The sequence below is a fragment of the Mytilus galloprovincialis genome, chromosome 2 (genome assembly GCF_965363235.1).
Source record: "Mytilus galloprovincialis chromosome 2, xbMytGall1.hap1.1, whole genome shotgun sequence".
In the NCBI taxonomy this organism is placed as follows: Eukaryota; Metazoa; Mollusca; class Bivalvia; order Mytilida; family Mytilidae; genus Mytilus; species Mytilus galloprovincialis.
Window position 1 is genome coordinate 98,683,741 of NC_134839.1, and position 21,283 is coordinate 98,705,023.

Here is a 21,283-nt window from a genome sequence, read left to right on the forward strand (position 1 = left end):
ACCTGCATGGAGATGTGAATGCAAATGCTTTTATAACTGCATACCAAATAGCATTGACTTATCATAAGTGGTTCCCTTCTGACTAACTTTACAACAAAATTTAAGTTGAAAGCCATGTGTTTCACTGAGGTTGTGGGGCCATATAATCACCTCGAAAATGAAACTTGCAAATGATAATTGAACTGCATACCAAATTTTATTGACTAACTGGTAACATTATTGGTTCATCTCGAACTGAACTAGTCACAAACTGTTTACATGTAAAAAATGCAAGACATTCAAAGTCCATGAATTAGGACTGAGTGGGGAGCCAAACTACCACCATGGAAATGTAATATGCCAATGCTAATACATCAGTATACCAAATATCACTGACCTACCTCTAACAGTTCTTACATAATCACAGACTAGTACAATTTTGTACATGTAAACTAAAGTTCTAAAGTCAATAGTCGATAACTGAGGGGGTAGGGCAAATAAATCTCCATGGAAATGAGATGTGCCAATGCTAAAACAACTGCATACCAAATATTATTGACCTATCACTAGTGTTTCCCATAAACTTGACTTTATCACAAACTAATACATTGTTGATGATGCTGACGAAAGCAGAATGTAAGGCTAGTTTTTTTCAACATCATCATAGCAAGACAAAAATGAGATCAAGGACAATAGACGCAATTCAACACAAGGTATCTGCACACAAGGTTTGAAGCATCCAAGTCTTTATAACAACCCAGTTATTTTCTGTATTTGCTTGTTCCAAGCCGGGAACCTGTAATAATTTTATACACTTTATAATAATATCATCACGGTCATCTACAATTTTACTTTAGTGACAAACACAGATGATGTAAACAAACCTAGTGAAACTGAGTATTCCTCTTATTTAATGCTATTGTATTTTATTGTTATTGTATTGAGAATTTTAGTTTGAGAGTAAGAAACAGCTGTCTGAAATCAGCTGTACATTTGTTCTTCCATATAATAAAATGATGCAGCAACTATTTTACAATCTTATTACAGATTATTAAATTGAAAACCACAAAAAGGGAACACTCCTGGAAATGTATAATGATAGACTTGACCAGCTGTCAGTAATACTGACTCAGTATTGGATTTCAGAAGATTTTAAAATCTTCTACCACTAAAAATGAAGGGGATTTAAAGGAGGATATAGCACAATTATAGGAACTAGATCAGAGAATATTTCACGTCAAAATATAAATGTAAAACTATATAAGATATATGTTTTAAAAGATTGAGTCAGTGATTTGTTAATAGTCTTTTAATATGTGTATACATCATTTTCTGCATAACACTGATTTTTTTCCAACATATCACATCCATAGGATCATAATTAATCAGCTGTAACAAATAAATTATAATTGTAACAATAATTGTTTGTTTTCTTTTAGAATTGTACTTAATTCATCAAAATCACAATGCTGACTATTAATAACAAAGGTATCCATTCTAGAACACCACTTGTGGTCTGTAGTGAGGTTGAAATTTGTTGGCCTTTTTACCAAGTCTTAATCTGTGCTTATTCTTAAGTCTCTGCATGTAACCAAGATCTTTAACTCTTTTCTGTGCCACCTCACCTAAAAATAAAGAGATGTCATATTATATATTATTCTATGTGACAAATATAATTCTATAACACAAGTTTTTTTAAATCATGGAATTTTATGTGTCAATTTTTGTATAGATGTAACATTCTACCAATGAAATATTTATGACACAATTACAAAAAACATTGGGCAATTGTTATTTTTTAAATGAAACCTAATTATAAATGTTGGAGTACTATCAAAGAGGACCAATACCGTCTACATCATATGAAATACAAATGGGATACCTGCTTATAACAAAGATCACACAAAGTAACTTTAAGGAGCAAGCTCACACACCCCACTTTCTGACAAAATAAACATGGTACTTTCTTTAAAGTAAAAATAAAGACTCTGGCCTGGGGACATAACAATTCATATCATCCAAAAGTGCTTCCTTGTTTAATATTCTTCAGATTATAGTACTCTTCCAAAGTAATGAATAGAAATACAACAGGAACAGACTGAACTGCTGATCCTTCAAAAGCACTTCAGTTGATGCCAGGTTTTAGGTGAGTTTTGATATTCAGTGGTTGTTAGTTTTTTACCTCAATCAGGCTGTTGGTTTTCTCTTTTGAATTGATTTACATTTGTTATTTCTTGGCTTTTTATAGTGTTTTTTATCTGTTTTAAAACTAGTCAAGTGAAGTCCTGTGTATAATGGACACATGACCTATTTAACTAATCAACATTTGTGTATAATAAATAATTACCTGTACAACCCGTCCACCCAAGTGCTTTGTACTGAGCCAACATTTTAGGTAAAACGCTCTTGTTCTGGCTTAAGTCTCTGTGTGGTAAATTCTGTTTGTAATATTTCATCAATGACCTATGCCCAATAGTTGCACCTGGAAAATCAATGAAATTAAAATTTATTGAACTCTGTGAAATAAAATTTCTTTGCACTTTATTGAAATAAAATTTCTTTGCATTATATTAATTAAGTATTTTTTATGCAGAGACACACTGTATTTATACAGTTATACATCCAAGTACAATTGATAAGTTATAAATTATTTTAAACTGTCACTCATTTGAATTCTCTCTACTATAGTTTTAGCCAAAAAATCCTTTTATGGTCATAAACCTTGTGTTTAAATTTCATAAATTTCTATTTACTTATACTAAAGTTATGGTGCGAAAAACAAGAAAAATGCTTATTTGGGCCCCTTTTTGGCCCCCAATTCCTTAACTGTTGGGATCTCAACTCCCAAAATCAATCCCAACCTTCCTTTTGTGTTGATAAACCTTGTGTTTAAATTTCAATGATTTCTATTTACTTATACTAAAGTTATTGTGCGAAAACCAAGAATAATGCTTATTTGGGCCCTTTTTTGGCCCTTAATTCCTAAACAGTTCGAACCAACACACCCAAAATCAATCCCAACCTTCCTTTTTTGGTCATAAACTTTGTGTCAAAATATCATTGATTTCTATTTGCTTAAACTAAAGTTATAGTGCGAAAACCTAGAAAATGCTTATTTGGGCCCTTTTTGGCCCTTAATTCCTAAACTGTTGGGACCAAAGCTTCCTAAATCAATCCCAACCTCCCTTTTATGGTCATAAACCTTGTGTTTAAATTTCATACATTTCTATTTACTTAAACTAAAGTTATAGTGGGAAAACCAAAAGTATTCGGACGACGACGACGCTGACACCAACGTGATACCAATATACGACCAAAAAATTTTCAATTTTTGCGGTCGTATAAAAATCCTTATTTAAAGGCATTACACACCTGAAGGTAATACCAATTCATACCCATCATCAAGCAGAACTTGTGGGTCAACTTGTTCAGAATCCACTTCCATACTTTCCTCACCCTCTCCTGCAGCTTCATCAAAGTCTGGATAGCTACTCCTGTAACAAAAAAATCAGATTACTTATAGAGAACAAGAACAGGTGATGAAATTATTAGCTGTCATGGCCTATAAATGGAGAGCTTGAAAAGTCTGTTATCCACAGCACTGTTAAGAAATTGAGTGGACAGAGCAATAGACCAACAAAAAAATTCTGAGGAGTTGCACTATTTCTGATATTAAATCATATACAGAAAAAAAATATACCAAGAAATATTTCATTAAGAAGGCATATCTACAATTTTCTTTTTTAAATTGGCTAGAGGTATAGGGGAGGGTTGAGATCTCAAAAAAAATGTTTAACGCCGCCACATTTTTGCGCCTGTCCCAAGTCAGGAGCCTCTGTCTGGCCTTTGTTAGTCTTGCATGATTTTTAATTCTAGTTTCTTGTGTATAATACTGAACTTAGTTTTAGGTCCATTATCACTGAACTAGTATAGATATTTGTTTAGGGGCTAGCTGAAGGACGACTCCGGGTGCAGAAGTTTCTACATTGAAGACCTATTGGTGACTTTCCGTTGTTGTCTGTTCTATGGTTTGGTTGTTGTCTCTTTGACACATTCCCAATTTCCATTCTTAATTTTAATTGATGGTCTCCTGCCAGTTTTACAATCTCACCTGTAATCATAGTAATCAGCATATTTAAACATTGTATCCCCATTATGTAGAAGTTTATAATCTTACCTGTAATCATAGTAATCGGAATAGTCAAACATTGTATCCCCATCATGTAGAAGTTTACAATCTTACCTGTAATCATAGTAATCAGCATATTCAAACATTGTATCCCCATCATGTAGAAGTTTACAATCTTACCTGTAATCATAGTAATCAGCATATTCAAATATGGTATCCCCATCATGTAGAATTTTACAATCTTACCTGTAATCATAGTAATCAGCATATTCAAACATTGTATCCCCATCATGTAGAAGTTTACAATGTCCCTTGTCTAACATGTGTTTCTGTACAGCCTGTACTGAGTGGAAAGCCTTCCCTTTCTCATTACACCACAGGCAAACATGACCAACTCCTACTTTTTCACCTACAAAATTTAAATATAAAACATTGAACAATAATACATTATTTTCATAATTTTCTTTATCCTTTATTTAATGTTTTTTTTTCAATTTTTGTCTCAGAGATCTTAGGTAGCAATATACAGTTTATAGTTTTATTTCCCATTTTGATATGTGATTTTTTCAATTATGAAAGTTATTGTGCCATCAACTTACTTTTTTAGACAGCAAACAAATAATAAAGCCTTCAAAGTGGTTTATATGAACATCAAGATTATCTTTTGCATGTGTTATCGGCCATTTTCTAATTGACAGTCAGTTGTTTCACATCAGTACTGGCCATAAGTACAGTAACTATTGTAGTGTTTTTAATCAATTTGTTAACACACTAATGCATATATGATTTTCATTTGACCTCTTGATAAATGGTTTCAGGAAAGGTGTCACTCAAATGGATAGAAATTCAACTTCAGACTAAAATGACATTTTCGTCCCCATTTTCAAAATATTGTGAATCAAATTAATGTTACCTAGGTACACAACAAGTCCTTCCAAATCAGCAATAAATCCTGCATCCGGTATGAAGAAGCTATGTTTCTTAGTCATGTGATTGACATTTGACTCCAGAGATGAACTGATATGTGAACAGAATAAGCATTCCTCGATACCTAAGGCATTTTCTTCCCAATCCTCCACGGATTCTCCATCAGAATCATCTATAAAAAGAAAAATAAATAGAGATCACACAATTATTAATCTAATAAATTGTAAATATCTTTCAGTGAAAGATATACTATCTTTCAGTGAAAGATATACTCAGTATTTTTTTCGGTAATCTGTTGACTTTTATATATTATAGAAAACAAGATACAGACATAAAAATACTTTAAGGATTAAATGGGAATCTATTATTATCATGCATGTTTTACAATAGTAAATCCTTATTCAAAAATGCCATCAAGACATCTCTTCTTTAAAAACTGAAAAGATTGAAACTTTTCAATTGAGAAGTATTGCATTTTAAAAACAGCTAATCATAATCCTAAATTTCCTTTGGTGAACTTTCCATTTTAAAGAACTTCTATTTCTGCAGATGCAATTTTATGCTGAACCAGTGATTTTTTTAGAGTAGATGTAAATACCCTTTACTGTATTACACAATGATGGTAAAATTGAATATGGGTATAGGGGTTTATCAAAGGTAAATATATGAAGTTACCGTCATCGGATATTTCCATCTGTGTTTTGTTACTTCCAGCTGGTTTAGCTTGATCTCCCTTGCCACCAGCAGTAGCTGATATTTTGGTTTTCAGTGCCATGTTTACACAATCTTTCATCAATCTTTTTTCATTTTCTGGCAAATCAGAAAAATCTGTTCCTTCTGCATTTTCTGTGATTTTTTCTTTATTTTTTTCTATTTCTTCTCTCAGCTTTGAGGTGTGTTTTGTAACAACATCTTTATGCTTTTTAGATTTTAAATGATTTTCATACTGGTTCTTTGAGTTGAAATGTTTATTACATATTTCACATGTAGCAGTGGTGGCCTCCTCATCTATAATAGCCTGTTAACAAACCAAATCAAACTTAATGAAACATTGTCTGAAACAAATTTAACTTGTTTCTTTTGAATACCACTAATATTTACTTCCATGTAAATGTTTGTGTATGGAAGCACCAAAGTTCAAAAAGTTTAAACTGAAATCAGATAATTCCTCTCCTTGAAAGATGTAACACAAGGTGATCTGATAGTTCCTGAGCAAAAAGTTGAGGTTTTTAAAAATCTGATTCTGGATCAATGTTAAGAAATGGACTACCATATAAAATGCCTAAAGAACAAAACACATTTACTTTTAAACAAAGTACAATGTATTATTTTGATTTCTATATTTTTGGATTTGATTTGATTTGATTTTTTTTTTTTTTTTACTTTTTTTTTTTTTTTTTTACTTTGTGTACCTCTTGACCAGTTTTATCTCTTATCACATTTAAATAAAAATTCATTGTAATTTGAACTACTTGTCTGCTACTATGTGTAAATATATGTTTTAGATTTATATGTGAGGGCCACAAGGAAGTTTAGATTGTTGTAACTTACAGCTGTGTTTACCTTCTTTAAATAAAGAATTTATTATTAATAATTATTATCATTATGCTCTTGTTTAATTCAATCCTTGAATGGATATTCTGTCATTCTGATATAATTTAAAAAAAAAAAAATACTTCTAGCTAATTTTTTGAGTTCCTGATGTTAAAATTATTTCAGAAATACATTTGATTAAACAAAAACAACAACAACAATACTTTATTTTAAAAGGGTTACACAGTTAGCTATATAACTAATCTTCCCCGAGGCCCTCATCATGAAAATAAAACAAAATGCAAATATATACATTGCATACATTTGTATAAAAAGTCAAGTATGATAAAACGTTCAATACAACTTGATAAAATGCTATCAAAAAATAAACATGATGACATAGTCAGTTTTCAATATTATTTATACAGCTAGGTTGATTTCATTAAATGATCTGTTATTTTGTATTTGAAAGAATTAACATTTGTAATATTTCTAAATGGTATTGGCAAATTATTCCACAAGAATGGTCCAGAATACACAAAAGATTTTTTGAACAATTCTGTTTTTGGTTTAGGGAGTATGAGGTTTCCTTGAACAGCATTTCTCAAGGGGTATGGATTTCTGTCTGAAACATAATGAAACTTGTTAGTAAGATATGATGGGGGCATCATTTTTAATGCACTTAAATGTCATCACAAACTTAAGATATTTTATTCTCTGTTCAACTGTCATCCAGTTTAAGTGTTTGAATAAAGCGAAGGAGCGAAAGTGTCTGTTTCTAGTATTAATCTAGCAGCTCTCTTTTGTAATTTAAATATTCAATTTAAACCCTCACTGCTACAACTACCCCACACTAAACAACAATAATCAATTAGTGGTTAGATATAACCATTATAGAATAATTTTCTGCAGTCTAGATTTAGAAATTTCTTAATCTTTAATAGTAGATATAGTTTAGATGAAATTTTTGAGCAGATCACATCAATTTGGTTTGTCCATGTGAGGGAAGGGTAAATTTTAATGCCTAAGAGACTTTCGCATGTGGAAGATTGTATCACTTGATTGTTAATAGTTAAACAACTCTCATTGTAATGTGGCATAGCTCTTTGCTTTGTTCCAATAATCATATATTTTGTTTTATTTTTATTGATGAACATATTGTTATCATTGCACCATTCATGCCATTCCTCAACACTATGTAAATCTTCTTGTACCTTTGACGGTAGAGTTTGATAACAATTACCAGAAAGATGTAAAGTTGAATCATCAGCATACAAATCAGACCAACAATTTTTTATATACTAGATAGGAAGGTTGTTTATGTATAATATAAACAGAATGGGTCCTAATATGGAGCCTTGGGGAACACCATACTTGATATAAAGTTTTTCAGAATGAGCATTACCAATTTGTACTTTTAAATACGATTTAAAAAAAAAAAAAACAGCAGCATTATCAAATCATAAATTTCAAGTTTTTTTTACAGACAATATCATGATCTACTACATCAAAAGCTTTTTTTAAAATCCAACAGGACTGCTATGGTGATATTACCATCATTTATGAATGAATATCCTGTATCTATTTATCTCTGATATTGATAAGGGTAGTTTGGCAAGAGTGTTCTTGTCGAAACCCAGACTATGCTAGGTGTAAAAGATCTAATCTTTTCAGATAGTCATACAAATGTTTTGAAACATGCTTTTCTAAAAGTTTTGATAAAATAGGAAGTACAGAAATTGGTCTATAATTTGTTGCCATGAATTTTTCCCCAGCTTTAAAAACAGGGGTTACTCTTGCATTCTTTAGAACACTGGGTAATGTACTTGTGTCTATCATTCTGTTAAAAATGTAAGTTAAAGATGAAGTTATGAAAGGAGCACTGAATTTAAAAAAATTTGGTCCTATGTTATCAGATCCGGTTGATTTATTAATGTCAAGTTTGATCGTCTCATTAAATAGATCATTTATTGTGACTGGTGGAATTAAAGGAACTTACCTTTTCTCTCTGTGCAAGAACTTTCTGTTGGAAAGTATCTGCTGTGACTGGTGGGAGCTCAGCTACTTTTCTTTTCAAGTTATATCTGTGCCAGTCAGTTTTATAATGTCCTCTCTGAAGATCCAATGTGGAAAATCCTACTCTGCATGTTATACATGTATACAGGCCCGACATGACATCAACAGCTGTCCTAAAATTGAATAGTCCTGTAACTTAGTTAAATGAAACATGATCACAAAATACTTCACTTTTGTAATGCAGGGTTAATATTTATAAAACAATTGGGAAATGTGTCTATGGGACACAGATGATGTTCCACCTTGCATATATGATTATATGGAGACGAAGTCCTCTATAACGGTAGAAAAATCAATAAAAAAATTAATTAAAAATCAGGAAAATTTCCCGAATTTTTTCATTCTACTAATAAACTCAAAATTGTTAACTTTTTTTCAGACTTTTTTAAATCCACCCATCTGTGCAGAAATCTACTTCCTTTTCCAGTCTTGTTTGCATGAGACTTTGAATAAAATATCTATTTATCAGTCTAGTAAAATATAAGGAAGGACCTCAATACCAAATCATTTTTAATAAATATTTGATATGAAAAAAACGTTACCTGAGAGCGTTTCTTTGTTTACTTTGAATATGACGTCTTAACTAAAATCCCTAACAACAGAACCAAAATCGGAAACATAACGGTATTTCTATTTCTTTTTTTTTTAACATGAATTAAAAGAATTCATATGGACTTCTCCCCCTTCCACAAGTAATGCCTGCCTCATATTAAAGGAACATAAATTTATGATAACTTAAGAACGATAAAAGTGACACTATCCAAATTTGTACATTTTTTTACTTACAAATGTAGTCTGTGTTTTGTGGTAATAATCATGATAATCATTTGTATATTGTGGTAATAAATATTGCATAAAAGTTTCAGAGTGAATGTCCCACATGTTGACGACGGACGGTCAGACAGACGGGCGGACAAAGGTATACTTTTATACGTCCTGTAAACGGGCGTATAAAAAGTGTGTCCGATTCGACTTTGGCCAAAACTGGTAGGGGTCCGCTGGACAGTCCGACAGTTCTATAGTCTGACGGTTCAATGGTCCGACGGTTTAATAGTCCGACAATTCTGTAGTCCGACGGTCTGATGGTCCGATAGTCCGACATATACAACCATATATGATATAATAGACTAATCAATTCACAGGCACAAGGCGTTCTACCTGGCTTTCGAGACGCGACAGACCTAACTTTTCCAAAACTGAATCCTGTTATTGTTTTTAGCTTATTTCACAGATAATCCAACGACTCCGCTTTTGGTCGATTTTAAACTAAAAGTCCATTTACTTTTCTACATTGGCTAGAGGTATAGAGGGGAGGGTTGAGATCTCATAAACATGTTTAACCCCACCGCATTTTTGCGCCTGTCCCAAGTCAGGAGCCTCTGGCCTTTGTTAGTCTTGTATTATTTTAATTTTAGTTTCTTGTGTACAATTTGGAAATTAGTATGGCGTTCATTATCACTGAACTAGTATATATTTGTTTAGGGGCCAGTTGAGGAACGACACCGGGTGCGGGAATTTCTCGCTACATTGAAGACCTGTTGGTGACCTTCTGCTGTTGTTTTTTCTATGGTCGGGTTGTTGTCTCTTTGGCACATTCCCCATTTCCATTCTCAATTTCATGCTTACATCCAAATGCGTTCAATATCTTTTCTATTTTCAAAAACATCGTTGGTAGATAATTATTAATGTAATCATGAAATAGAATACAGTCGCATACACGTATGCTGTGGATATCCCCTTTCTTTTATTTATTCTTTGTGTTTAATTTTCATAATAGAATATTCTTTCATATTTCTACCTATATTTTAAGCTAATTCCACACTTTTTTCCGTTTATTAGTTTTCTCGTCTGAATTATTTTACACGGGGTCCTTTTTTCTTTAACTCACCTTACCTAAAAGATCATGTGAGCTTTTGCCATCATTTGGCGTCCGTCACTGTCAACATTTTACTTAAAGATCTTCTCCACTGAAACCATTGGGCCAATTTGAACCAAACTTGGCAGCAATGGTCTTTATCTGGTCCTCTTTCAGAATTGTGTCCTATGCCCCGATCCGTAGTACAAGATGGCTGCCATTGCTGAACATAGTTAAACACAAGGGTCCTATGGAAAGTCACTTCAAAATCATCTTGTCTGAAACCATTCAGCCAATTTGAACCAAATTTTGCAGCAATGGTCCTTGGGTGGTCCGCTTTAGAAGTTATGTTCAGCGTCCCCAAATTCCAACCAAGATGGCTGCAACATCTGAACTTTATTAAACATAGGACCCTATGGCAGCATCAATCAAAAATCTTTTTGTCTGAAACCACTGAGTTAATTGGGAACAAACTTAAGTAGAATGGTCCTTGGGTGGTCCCCTTCCGAAAACTATGTCCGACATAACCGATCTCAGACCAAGATATCCGCAACAGCCGAACTCAGCTAAACATTGGATCCTATGGAAAATTCTCATAAAGATCTTCTTGTCTGGAACCAGTAGGCCAATTGTGACGAAACTTTTGTAGAATGGTTCTAAAGTGGTCCCTTCGAAAAATATTTCCAACATCTTCAATCTGCGAACAAGATAGCCGCAACAATCAAACTTTAATAGTTTAACATATATAGGACCCTATGAGAAATTTACTTACATATTTCATTGTCTGAAATAACTTAGGAAATGGAACAATACTTGGCAGCAATGGTCCTTGGGTGGTCCTGTTTCAGAAATGAGTCAAATGATCCGGGGCCGCCGACCAAGATGGCTGCCATAGTGAACTTAGTAATATTGAATCCTTTAGGAAATACCTTAAAAGACCTTTTCGTCTGAAACCACCAAAGATACAATTTTAACTCTAGCTTACAAATGATGTTTTGAACATCTAAGTAACAACCATCCTGAAAATGAAATAGTGCAGCATTTGTAAGCCAGGGAGCAGCAATAGTCAGTCAAATGAGTACTGTGAATACCTGAAAACAGTCATGTGAGACCAACACTGACTTATGGAGGCCTAAAAAACACATTCAGGTGACCGGAATTCGTGTTCAGCGTTTCCTTCAGTTGGTAGGTAGGATCTTTTTACTTTTAAATTAGTTCATTATACTTTAATCATACGTACACAGTACTCAAATCCGGTATATGACTTCTGACTCAAAACTGTCGGACTATCGAACTATCGGACTATTGAACTGTCGGATCATCGAACCGTCGGACCATCGAACTGTCTGACTATCGAAGCGTCAGACTACAAAATGTATCACTACGGCCCCAACTGGTAGTGTGGCCAAAAAGACCTGTGGACAAACTGGTTATGTCTAAAACTCTATGCCACGGCAAAATTCACAGGCACTTGATTATATCTACGGGGAGACCCACTACCAACGAATATACGTTGAACCTGTGGCAAACTATATTAGTCTATAAACAAATCTGAAAATGAAGAATGTTTATCAACAATGACATTTTCGTCACCTTCTACTCCTTCCCATAGTATACCCGAGTTCTCTTCAAGACTTTTCTGACAATTAAATTAAAGAAATTACCTAACAATATTTATGTCAAAGATTCTTACAACGTGTTTTGCAATACTAAAATCTGTACATACTACTTCCGGTTTGAATATCCGAAAACAAACATTTGACAGTAGGAGAGAGAGAAATCATTTCAAGATTCACAATCAATAAATTAAATTTTAGTAAATGATAATGTACAAATTCAATTTATCTTCCATAAAATCTACACATAAGCGACTTTAATTCAGGTTATCAAAAAAATATCTGGTTGAATCAAAAGCGTGTCCGAATCCGGAGATGTATCCGTATTTCCCGTTCGTCAGCCTTTTCCGCTTCCTCTATCCAACTTTCAGCCTTCGAAATGGTACATGCTAAATAAAATCCATCTTAATCTATGCCATCTTGTTACTTTTGAATAGATTTAATACATTACACTGTTAGAGGAATATCCCGAATTTCTATCCAACCTTTAAAGGCTTACGAACGACTGCAATAATATAAAATTCACGAACGGGTTAAATATCTGTCTAAATTTCTTCACTATTATTCTGAAGTTTACCATGTTTTCCTTCTCTTTCTAATTGTGTTGTCTGTTCTATATTTATTTTGCATTGTTTTCTAGTTATATAGATTTTCTTAAATATACATGAAAAGTTTCTACTAGTCCAAAAAAAACAAACCATGGCCATATAGGGTTCCAAAGATTCACAATCTTCGATATTAACAGTCTATAACTACTTTGACATGTTTATGTATAAAGGTAAATGTTGAAATGCCAATGGAGATCTTGATATCTTTACTTATCTTGCTTTTCAGAGCTTTACAACTTCTGGTGTAAGTGTAAATAATGAAAAGCAATGAGAACTCAGAAATTATACCTAATAGGATAAACCTAATACATATAACTAGACAGGCTTGACAAGCAGTGCATCACTTTTGCATGTTGTCATCAATAAGACAAAATGCATTTTATATTTGTGTCTTATTGTTGATGTTATTTTTTCAGGCAAAGAGAACAAGAAAGGTTGGCATTACTGGAAAGTATGGTACCAGATATGGTGCTTCACTGAGGAAGACCATCAAAAAGATGGAAATTGAACAGCATGCCAAGTACACATGTCAGTTTTGTGGAAAGGTAAAGCAATAAAAATATGAGTGTTTGTTTTCATAAAAAATATTGGGTCAGTAGCTTATTGTCTTGGTCCTAATTTAAAAAATGAACTGTTATAACCACTATATACATATTGTAGAAGCATAAGAAAGGAAAATATAATAACATTTTTACATTAAAGTTTTAAAAAAATCTGGTACTCCATCCTCCTCTACCAAAAAAAGTTAAGGGTCATCATAGGAAATTGAAAAACATGGCCGTGTTTACACCTAAAAATTTACTATGAGTACAGACAAACTGGTACATCTAGGAAAGTTTTAAGGCATGGCGGGAACTAGATATATATAAAAGTTACATGTAATATACGTTTCAGAAAATTAAAAACGTACCTGGATTTTGATGTCCAGTTGTTTCCAGTCTGCAGAAGATAGCAAAATAAACAAAATCCCGATTTCATTTGTTATGGTCCACTCAGTAACACAGTTTAAATCAAACTATTGTCTGCAGATGTCTTTTGTCCATCTATTTTTCATTTAAATCAATACTACTTGCAACATATGTATTATACAGGTTGGGGACAACCTGCCAAATGGGGAGCTATTCCCCAAATAAGTAACAATCCCTCATTTGAGTAATCATTTCATAGTGTCAAAAACAATATTTTCTAAAAATGGGTATTTTTAGTTCAAATGGCACACATTTATAGAAAATGGAACAACTTCTTCCAAAGAACCATATTTTTATTATGGATTTAAAAAAAGTTAGAAGCCTTGAGAATTGTCAAATTTTCTAAGTTTTTGGGATACAATTGCTTTTAAGCAATCTGTAGACTTATACCATTGACTCAGGGCCATGCCCTCACTTCAAACGTTTTATTCTAAACATCAAGGAACATCTCAGATTCTTGTGATTGTCTTGCTTTAAATGGTATAAAAAACAAAAGGATTGAATTTAAACAACTGTCCTATAATGTTCTTCTCATAATCTTCATGTTTCGATATTTCCCTTGACTTGTACAATGTATGCGTGTTTTTAACAACACGGAAAATCAGAATTAAGCAGTATTTATATTTAGTGTTTTTATAAATTTAGAAACACGTTGGGCATTTTACATGTGCAGTTGAATTATTTTTGAAAATAATACTAATACATGTATCGATGAAAACAATGGCAATCGTATCCCTTAGAGCAATCTGCTCTTTGATTATAGGCTTGTATCTTCTCAGTAAATCAGATAATCATCTTTTGGAAAATTGGCTGCATTTTTCATGAATATGTGCCATTTTAAGTAAAAAGACTCAATTGAGAAAATTTAGATTTTTAGCACTACCAAATGATTACTCAAATGAGGGATTGTTACTCATTTGGGGAACAGTTCCCCATTTGGTGGGTTGCGCCCAACCTGTTATATGAGGGCAGATTATCAAACCTTTTCCCAACTTAGTTAGCTACCTACCCAGAAAAAAGCTTCCTACTCAAATTCTTTTATTGTCCTGATCTGAAGAAGTTTTTAACCGGATTTTTGTGACAAAAATGTCGGTTATTGATTTGGGGATGTACGGCGGGCGGGTGGGCGGCAATCAAATGTTGTCCGTGCATTAACTCATGAACCGTTCAACCAAAGCTTTTAAAATTTTAATATGTTATTCCTGACAACTATACGAAGGTCAAGTTCAATAATGGCGATTTTGACTTTTACCGTTCAGGAGTTATGGTTCTTGAAAGATTGAAAAATGGAGTTGTCCGTTCATTTACGCATGAACTGTTCTACCAAAGCTTCCCAAATTTTAATATGTTGTTACTAATGAAAGAATGGAGGTCAAGTTCAATAATGACGAATTTGACTTTTACCGTTCAGGAGTTATGGTTCTTGAAAGATTGAAAAATGGAGTTTCCAGTCATGTCCGTGCATTTATGCATGAACTGTTCTACCAAAGCTTCCCAAATTTTAATATGCTGTTACTGATGACAAAATGGAGGTCAAGTTCTATAATGACGATTTTGACTTTTACCGTTCAGGAGTTATGGTTCTTGAAAGATTGAAAAATGGTTTTTCCCGTCGTGTCCGTGCATTTTCTCATGAACCATTCAACCAAAGCTTTTGAAATTTTAATATGTTGTTACTGATGACAAAATAGAGGTCAAGTTCAATAATGACGATTTTGACTTTTACCGTTCAGGAGTTATGGTTCTTGAAAGATCGTAAAATGGCGTTTCCATTCAGGTTGTTGCATTTACTCATGAACCATTCAATCTAAGCTTTTCAAATTTTAAGATGTTGATACTGATGACAAAATGGAGGTCAAATTTGATATTGACGATTTTCACTTTCACCATTCATCAGTAATGGTTCTTGTGATATTGCCAGGACACAAATAAATGTTAATAAATCCGGTTTGCTGTCGTTGTGACAGCCTCTTGTTTTTTAATCAGATACATGTATATAGCATAAAGACTAATAAACACCAGATACTTCAATTTCTCTTTTTGAAAAAAAAAAGAAAATGCCTACCTACCTACCCACTGTCTTAACCTTTGGGTAGGGTTTGGGCAAACCAAAATTATTTTAATTGTCGCCTAAAATGCATTTAAAATTTATATATCTAGTTCCTGCCATCCCTCAAAATTTTTGCAGGTGCATAGGTTTGTCTGTACTCAAGAGTAAAATTTGTGGTGTAAATAGGGCCATATTAGCCAAAAGGTTATGAACCTTAAAATAGCTCAATAGTGTTGAAAGTGGTGTTATACACCAATCATTCAAAATGACTGTGAACTGAAGGATGTTGATTTTGTGACGTAACTTCTGTTGTCTAAAAAGCATTATATTTTAAATTTTGTATTCTATAATTTACAGGACGCTATGAAAAGAAGAGCTGTAGGAATCTGGCACTGCACCAAGTGTATGAAGACTGTTGCAGGAGGTGCTTGGATATACAGGTACATGTTCATGTGTTTTCACCATCTCAATACACCTATAAAATTAAAATTGAGAATGGAAATTGGGAATTGCGTCCAAGAAACAAACAACAACTTTACCAAAGAGCAGACAATAGTGGAAGGCCACCAATGGATTTTCAATGCAACATTATTCAGGGGTGTGGAAATGCTATGCCCGACTCGCCCGACTTGTACATTTGAACAACCGGGCAAGTAATTATTTTGGTCTTGGTTGCCCGTGGACAAGTAAAAAAATATAAAAGACAAAGTTCAAATCCAACAGAAATATAGAATTAATTTCAACATGTTCAAAATGTATAAAGATGTTAAATTTATGTAAAAATAAACTAATGGTCAGCGAGTAAAAACACCAATATTCATGACGATAAATATTACATAATACCGGAAATAGATCGATTAACAAAATAAATAAAAATAAGTGTGCGAACCCGAGTTGCGTAACATTGCATTGGTTTTGTCCATTGACACGGGATCGTCAATTAGGTTTTATCCATCATGTACCGGAAGTGTTATTTTATATGATTTTGTATCGAGATTCAGATTGATAAATACTTTATAAAACACTGGGCAAGCAAGACAAAGAGTAATGAGTCGAGTAAAAAACCTAAAACGCAAATGGAGGATAAGGAGTATTAAAAAAAAATACGAAGCGAGAATTTTAGACATCATGAATATCAGATTGCACCTGGCTATCTACTAAGGATGGAAATTCGGAAAATAAATATTTTTTTGTCTTTATATTTAGAGATCGAAGGTCAACATTATTTGTTGTCAGAGTGGTAAATAGAAGGGACGGTTTAATCGCCCATCAAGACAATTATAAAAAAAAAAAAAAAACCCAAAAAAACCAAGTGTGTCAGTTGAGAGAAACAGCAAAAAAGTCAATAGTTTATCCATTATTTAATTTCCATTTCTTCACTCACTGTCCTCTAAATTAGTATATCATTGTATGTACCTACTGGCTACAATTTTTATTTAAAAACTGCTGCAAAAATTACCTTTACATGTCATTTTATTGGTTGGTTTGCTGTAAGGTTTCTGTTCTTATAGATGTTAACCTACTTTCCTAAATTTTAATACATAATAAAACAAATGGATTTCATTTGTTTGTAATGCAAAACAGTGCTAAGAATCATATATTAACTACAATGAAATACTTCAATATTTATTGGGAACACCAGGGCAAGTAACTTTTTTTCCGGGCAAGTGAACTTTACAGTTTTACTTGCCCAGGTGCCCACAGCAAATATTTCCACACCCCTGTTATTCATAAAAGTCCTCATATCAACAATGCATAGTACTGTTCTAGCCTTGCTTCAACCTTCCCATAAGTAAGCCTTCGGTGGAGATGGAGTAGACGATGTATTATTGCTTTTGCTGAGTTTATATGCCTCCTCCCCCCCCCCCCCCCCCCATCTTTGTCAGGGTTTATTGACTCTGAAAACTTAAATTGTTTAAATGTTAATAGATATTAGAAGATGTGGTATAATGAGACAACTCACCATCAAAGTCCCAATTTGTTAAAGTAAACCATCATAGGTAAGAGTACAGCCTTCAATACAGAGCCTTGGCTCACACGGAACAGCAAGCCTTTAAGGGCCCCAAAAATGACTAGTGTACATGTTTAACCATTCGAATAGGAAAACCAACGTTATAATCAATATAAAAATAAGCTAGAAGCGATTATTAACCACAGGTTCCTGACTAAACATTTTAATAGGTGCCAACATTCACCCTAACCTTAAACCAAAGTGTAACATCACAACATAGAAAGACACACTATAAAATATCAATTGCAATGACTTAACTCAATCAAAAGACATATTAACAAAAACAAGTAAACATTCTTTGAACGAATAGATTTTATTTATGACAATTTATATAATGTAACTTAAAAAGGAACTACTTAATATATTATTATGAGAGTTATAGCCCTTAAATGGTGAACTGACAGAATCTAAATACAACAATTTTGTCAAATGATCATCAAGGCAAGAATAGAATTGATTCCCGTTGTTAACTGTGGATTTACTGTTTATTTGAGTTGTCTCTGAGTGATGAACTATATGATATATTTTCAAAGTTTTTGTCAAAACAATAATGGATAGAGGAACTGTAGAGATCAACATTAATAAACAAGAAAATTGAGGTTCACAATTGATTTCAATGGCATAAAATATTGTCGGTGCAATTTGATTTGGGGAAGGGAGCCTCAAAGATATTTTTATGTTGCCATAGGGGAGGGGCATTAAGTTTTACCAATGTCACAATTTTAATGTTTTAGATTAAAGCCCCGTTACAAATTGAAAAATTGCTGGAAGAAAGTTGTTGGAATTTCAAAAACTTTAACCAGAGTGAATATTTGTGGACACGGCTGATGCCAACAGAATGCAGGATCGCTATGTTTTTTTCGTTCTCTGCCTTAAGTTTGCCTCAACTAAATGTTATGAAATGTTTATACAATGCTTATTACCACAAAACTCAGATCAATTACAAATTTGGGTAGCGTCACTTTTACAGTTCTTAGTTATGTCTCTTTATAATATTATATGCAAGCAGAGGCATCATCTGTGTCCCAATGACACATTCCCAATTTATTTTAAATATTTTTAATATCCAAGTAACATAATAATGAGATACTGGCACTGAAGAAAGAGAAAAAAATAATGGCATTTAATTTCATTTGTGTGATGAATCTTTTGTCCCCTATCGACGGTGACTTAAGGTTTGCACTCTGTCTGTCTGTCCATCCATCAGTCCAGCAAATCAGTTATCCACGCTTTTTTACTTCATGCTTGTTAATTGTTAAAATAAACTAGACAAACAAGTGAAAGAGATTACTAATTGGCATATTTTATACATAGAAAATGGTGTATATTTTATTAATGTGATAGTTGTTTTGATATTTTATCTTTAAATACTAATAATTTTATTTAAACACCAAATTTTCTATCTTTTGTAGTACAAATGCTGCAGCCACAGTCAGAAGTGCAGTTCGACGTCTTAGAGAAATGAAGGAACTTTGAAGTGTCAAAAATAAAATATAAAAAAACTATTTGTTATGAATACTTCAATAACCCATAGTCCCTAGCTATCCTATTGTGCGAGTCATATTATAATCCAGTTGATGAAAACACTCAGGTTGTCTTGGATCAATACTGATTTTATCAGATAATTCATATTTCTTTAAAAACCAGATCCAAAAAATTTATTTCTCATCAGGCCAGACTTTTTTTATTATCTGTTAAACGAGATCCGCCGACTCCACCTTTCCCGATTTTAGAATAAAAATAAAAGTAGTGCTTCTTACTTTTATTATTATTTTTCCCGCCGACTGTTACGAAATCCTCAGAAAAAAATAAAATGTGTTGTTCACGATACTCGCTTTCAGTCATTTTCGTTATCGGTAATATTTAATTTTTACCAAGTCAATGAAACAGCAATTTTCATTTAAAAGTAAAGAAATTCAAGGCATAAACGATATATTTTCTTCTAAAAGATTTTTAAGCTGGTGGCATGCTTTTCATACTTGTTACACGAGAGCGTACATCAAATCATTCTAACTTTCGGCAAAATCAATTATTACTTCATCAGAACTTGATGAAATTAGCCTAAAGTAAACTTGTCGTCCATGTATTGCATTAGAAACGTCATATTCCTTTCCAAATAGCGTATCAAACATCGTTTATTTTTGTAAATTTTTCTTCGTCCGACATTTAAATTTGTAGAACTACGGACCGGAATCGGGATTGCATCGGAAACGGACCCGCTATGACCGAAATCCGGATTCTTGCGATAATGACTACAGACGCATGAATGGCACTGCTGACAGACAAAAATTGATCCCAAAAGGGAAAATTCCGCATTCCACACGCATTAACATACTTTTGGTTAGATCTTCTTGATTAATGTATATATTTCCATGTATAAGCATTGTTTCAATTTATAGGTTAAAGTTGCTTAACTCTGGGACTATTACACCAGAGACATATATACACATGTGTATATATATGTCTCTGTATACACTAAGAGTTCCTGACTGGGTGACTGGTATATACATATATAGTGTATATGCAGCGAGGTTGATATATTTGAGTGGTGCCATGGATCTATATTAGTGGAAATACAGAATCAAAACATAGTTTTTATGTTTATATTAATAGAAGGGTTAACCAGAGACATATATAAACTATATGTATTTATATTTCTCTGGGTTAATATACTGGTCTGTTCTCATTTCATTGTTCTTGTATTTTGATAAATTCTAAAAAAAAAAAAAAAAAAAAAAAAAGTCACTTATAATGGTTTTATTTTTATTTTTAATGTCGACTGGACCAATTTTGCACTTTTATTTTTTTTTTATTTCGCCCCCTCGACCCTAATTTTTTACAAATTTTCTCGTTAAACAGATAAAATAAAAAGTCTGGCCTCAGGAAAAAAAATAACTTGGTATATATGTTCCATTATAGACCATGACAGACATAATTATGTGCATTACATGTATAAACAAAGTTAAGTATTCATATTTGTATCTGATACATTGGGAAAGTATACAAGAAAAAATCCATTGCTAGGGGTAGGAGTTCCAGGTTTAATTGTCATTTGCTCTACTTGGGAAGATGTACACTATAAATTTTATTCTAATTTTTGTGCATGATTAATCCTATGAAATTATGTAAATTCAACCACCAAAGAATTTTTGTTGACAGCAACTTTCGTCTCGAAAGTGAGACAGCGATCCTACATTGTTGTGGTCCACAATTATTCACTCAGTGGTTTAATAACTTTCTTAATCTATCCTGGATTTCTACTAAACTTGGACAGATGCTTGTTTGTGATTATAAGACAGTATCCAGATGTATATTTGTTAAAAAAAACCCACCCTGTTTTCCGTATTTTACTTATGATGGACTTGTCTTTTTCTGCCTATTAACATACATTCACTCTGTGGTTAAAGTATTAACAACTTTAAGGTCTACTATACTTAGTTTATGGAATGAGGATAAGGTGCACATGTTAAACTAGCCGGTGTCATCTTTCCTTGAGCTCATTTTCATGGTTCAGTGATTAAAGTTAAGTTT

The 21,283-nt window shown here is 32.9% G+C and overlaps 2 protein-coding genes across 7 annotated transcripts; one reads left to right on the forward strand and one right to left on the reverse strand.

Annotated features, from left to right (window-relative positions):
- Window positions 1–1,273: 1,273 nt before the first annotated feature.
- On the reverse strand, window positions 1,274–12,366 carry LOC143065055 (cytoplasmic 60S subunit biogenesis factor ZNF622-like). Of its 6 annotated transcripts, none has more exons than XM_076238370.1 (8): window positions 12,332–12,366; window positions 8,568–8,757; window positions 5,711–6,053; window positions 5,022–5,207; window positions 4,355–4,517; window positions 3,352–3,473; window positions 2,327–2,461; window positions 1,274–1,604 (listed from the first exon to the last, which is right to left on the reverse strand). In XM_076238370.1, the coding sequence occupies exons 1-8, from the start codon at window positions 12,349–12,351 to the stop codon at window positions 1,477–1,479; spliced, it is 1,287 nt and encodes a 428-aa protein (XP_076094485.1). In that variant the 5' UTR covers window positions 12,352–12,366; the 3' UTR covers window positions 1,274–1,476. The 6 variants fall into 6 exon arrangements, with proteins under 6 accessions (XP_076094485.1, XP_076094488.1, XP_076094487.1 ...); XM_076238373.1 differs by lacking the exon at window positions 12,332–12,366 and adding an exon at window positions 12,193–12,329; XM_076238372.1 differs by lacking the exon at window positions 12,332–12,366 and adding an exon at window positions 12,164–12,318.
- Window positions 12,367–12,410: 44 nt separating this feature from the next.
- On the forward strand, window positions 12,411–19,257 carry LOC143065058 (large ribosomal subunit protein eL43). Its single transcript, XM_076238376.1, has 4 exons — window positions 12,411–12,497; window positions 13,140–13,268; window positions 16,099–16,181; window positions 19,165–19,257. Exons 1-4 carry the CDS (start codon window positions 12,495–12,497, stop codon window positions 19,226–19,228), a joined length of 279 nt encoding a protein of 92 aa, XP_076094491.1. The 5' UTR covers window positions 12,411–12,494; the 3' UTR covers window positions 19,229–19,257.
- Window positions 19,258–21,283: the final 2,026 nt, after the last annotated feature.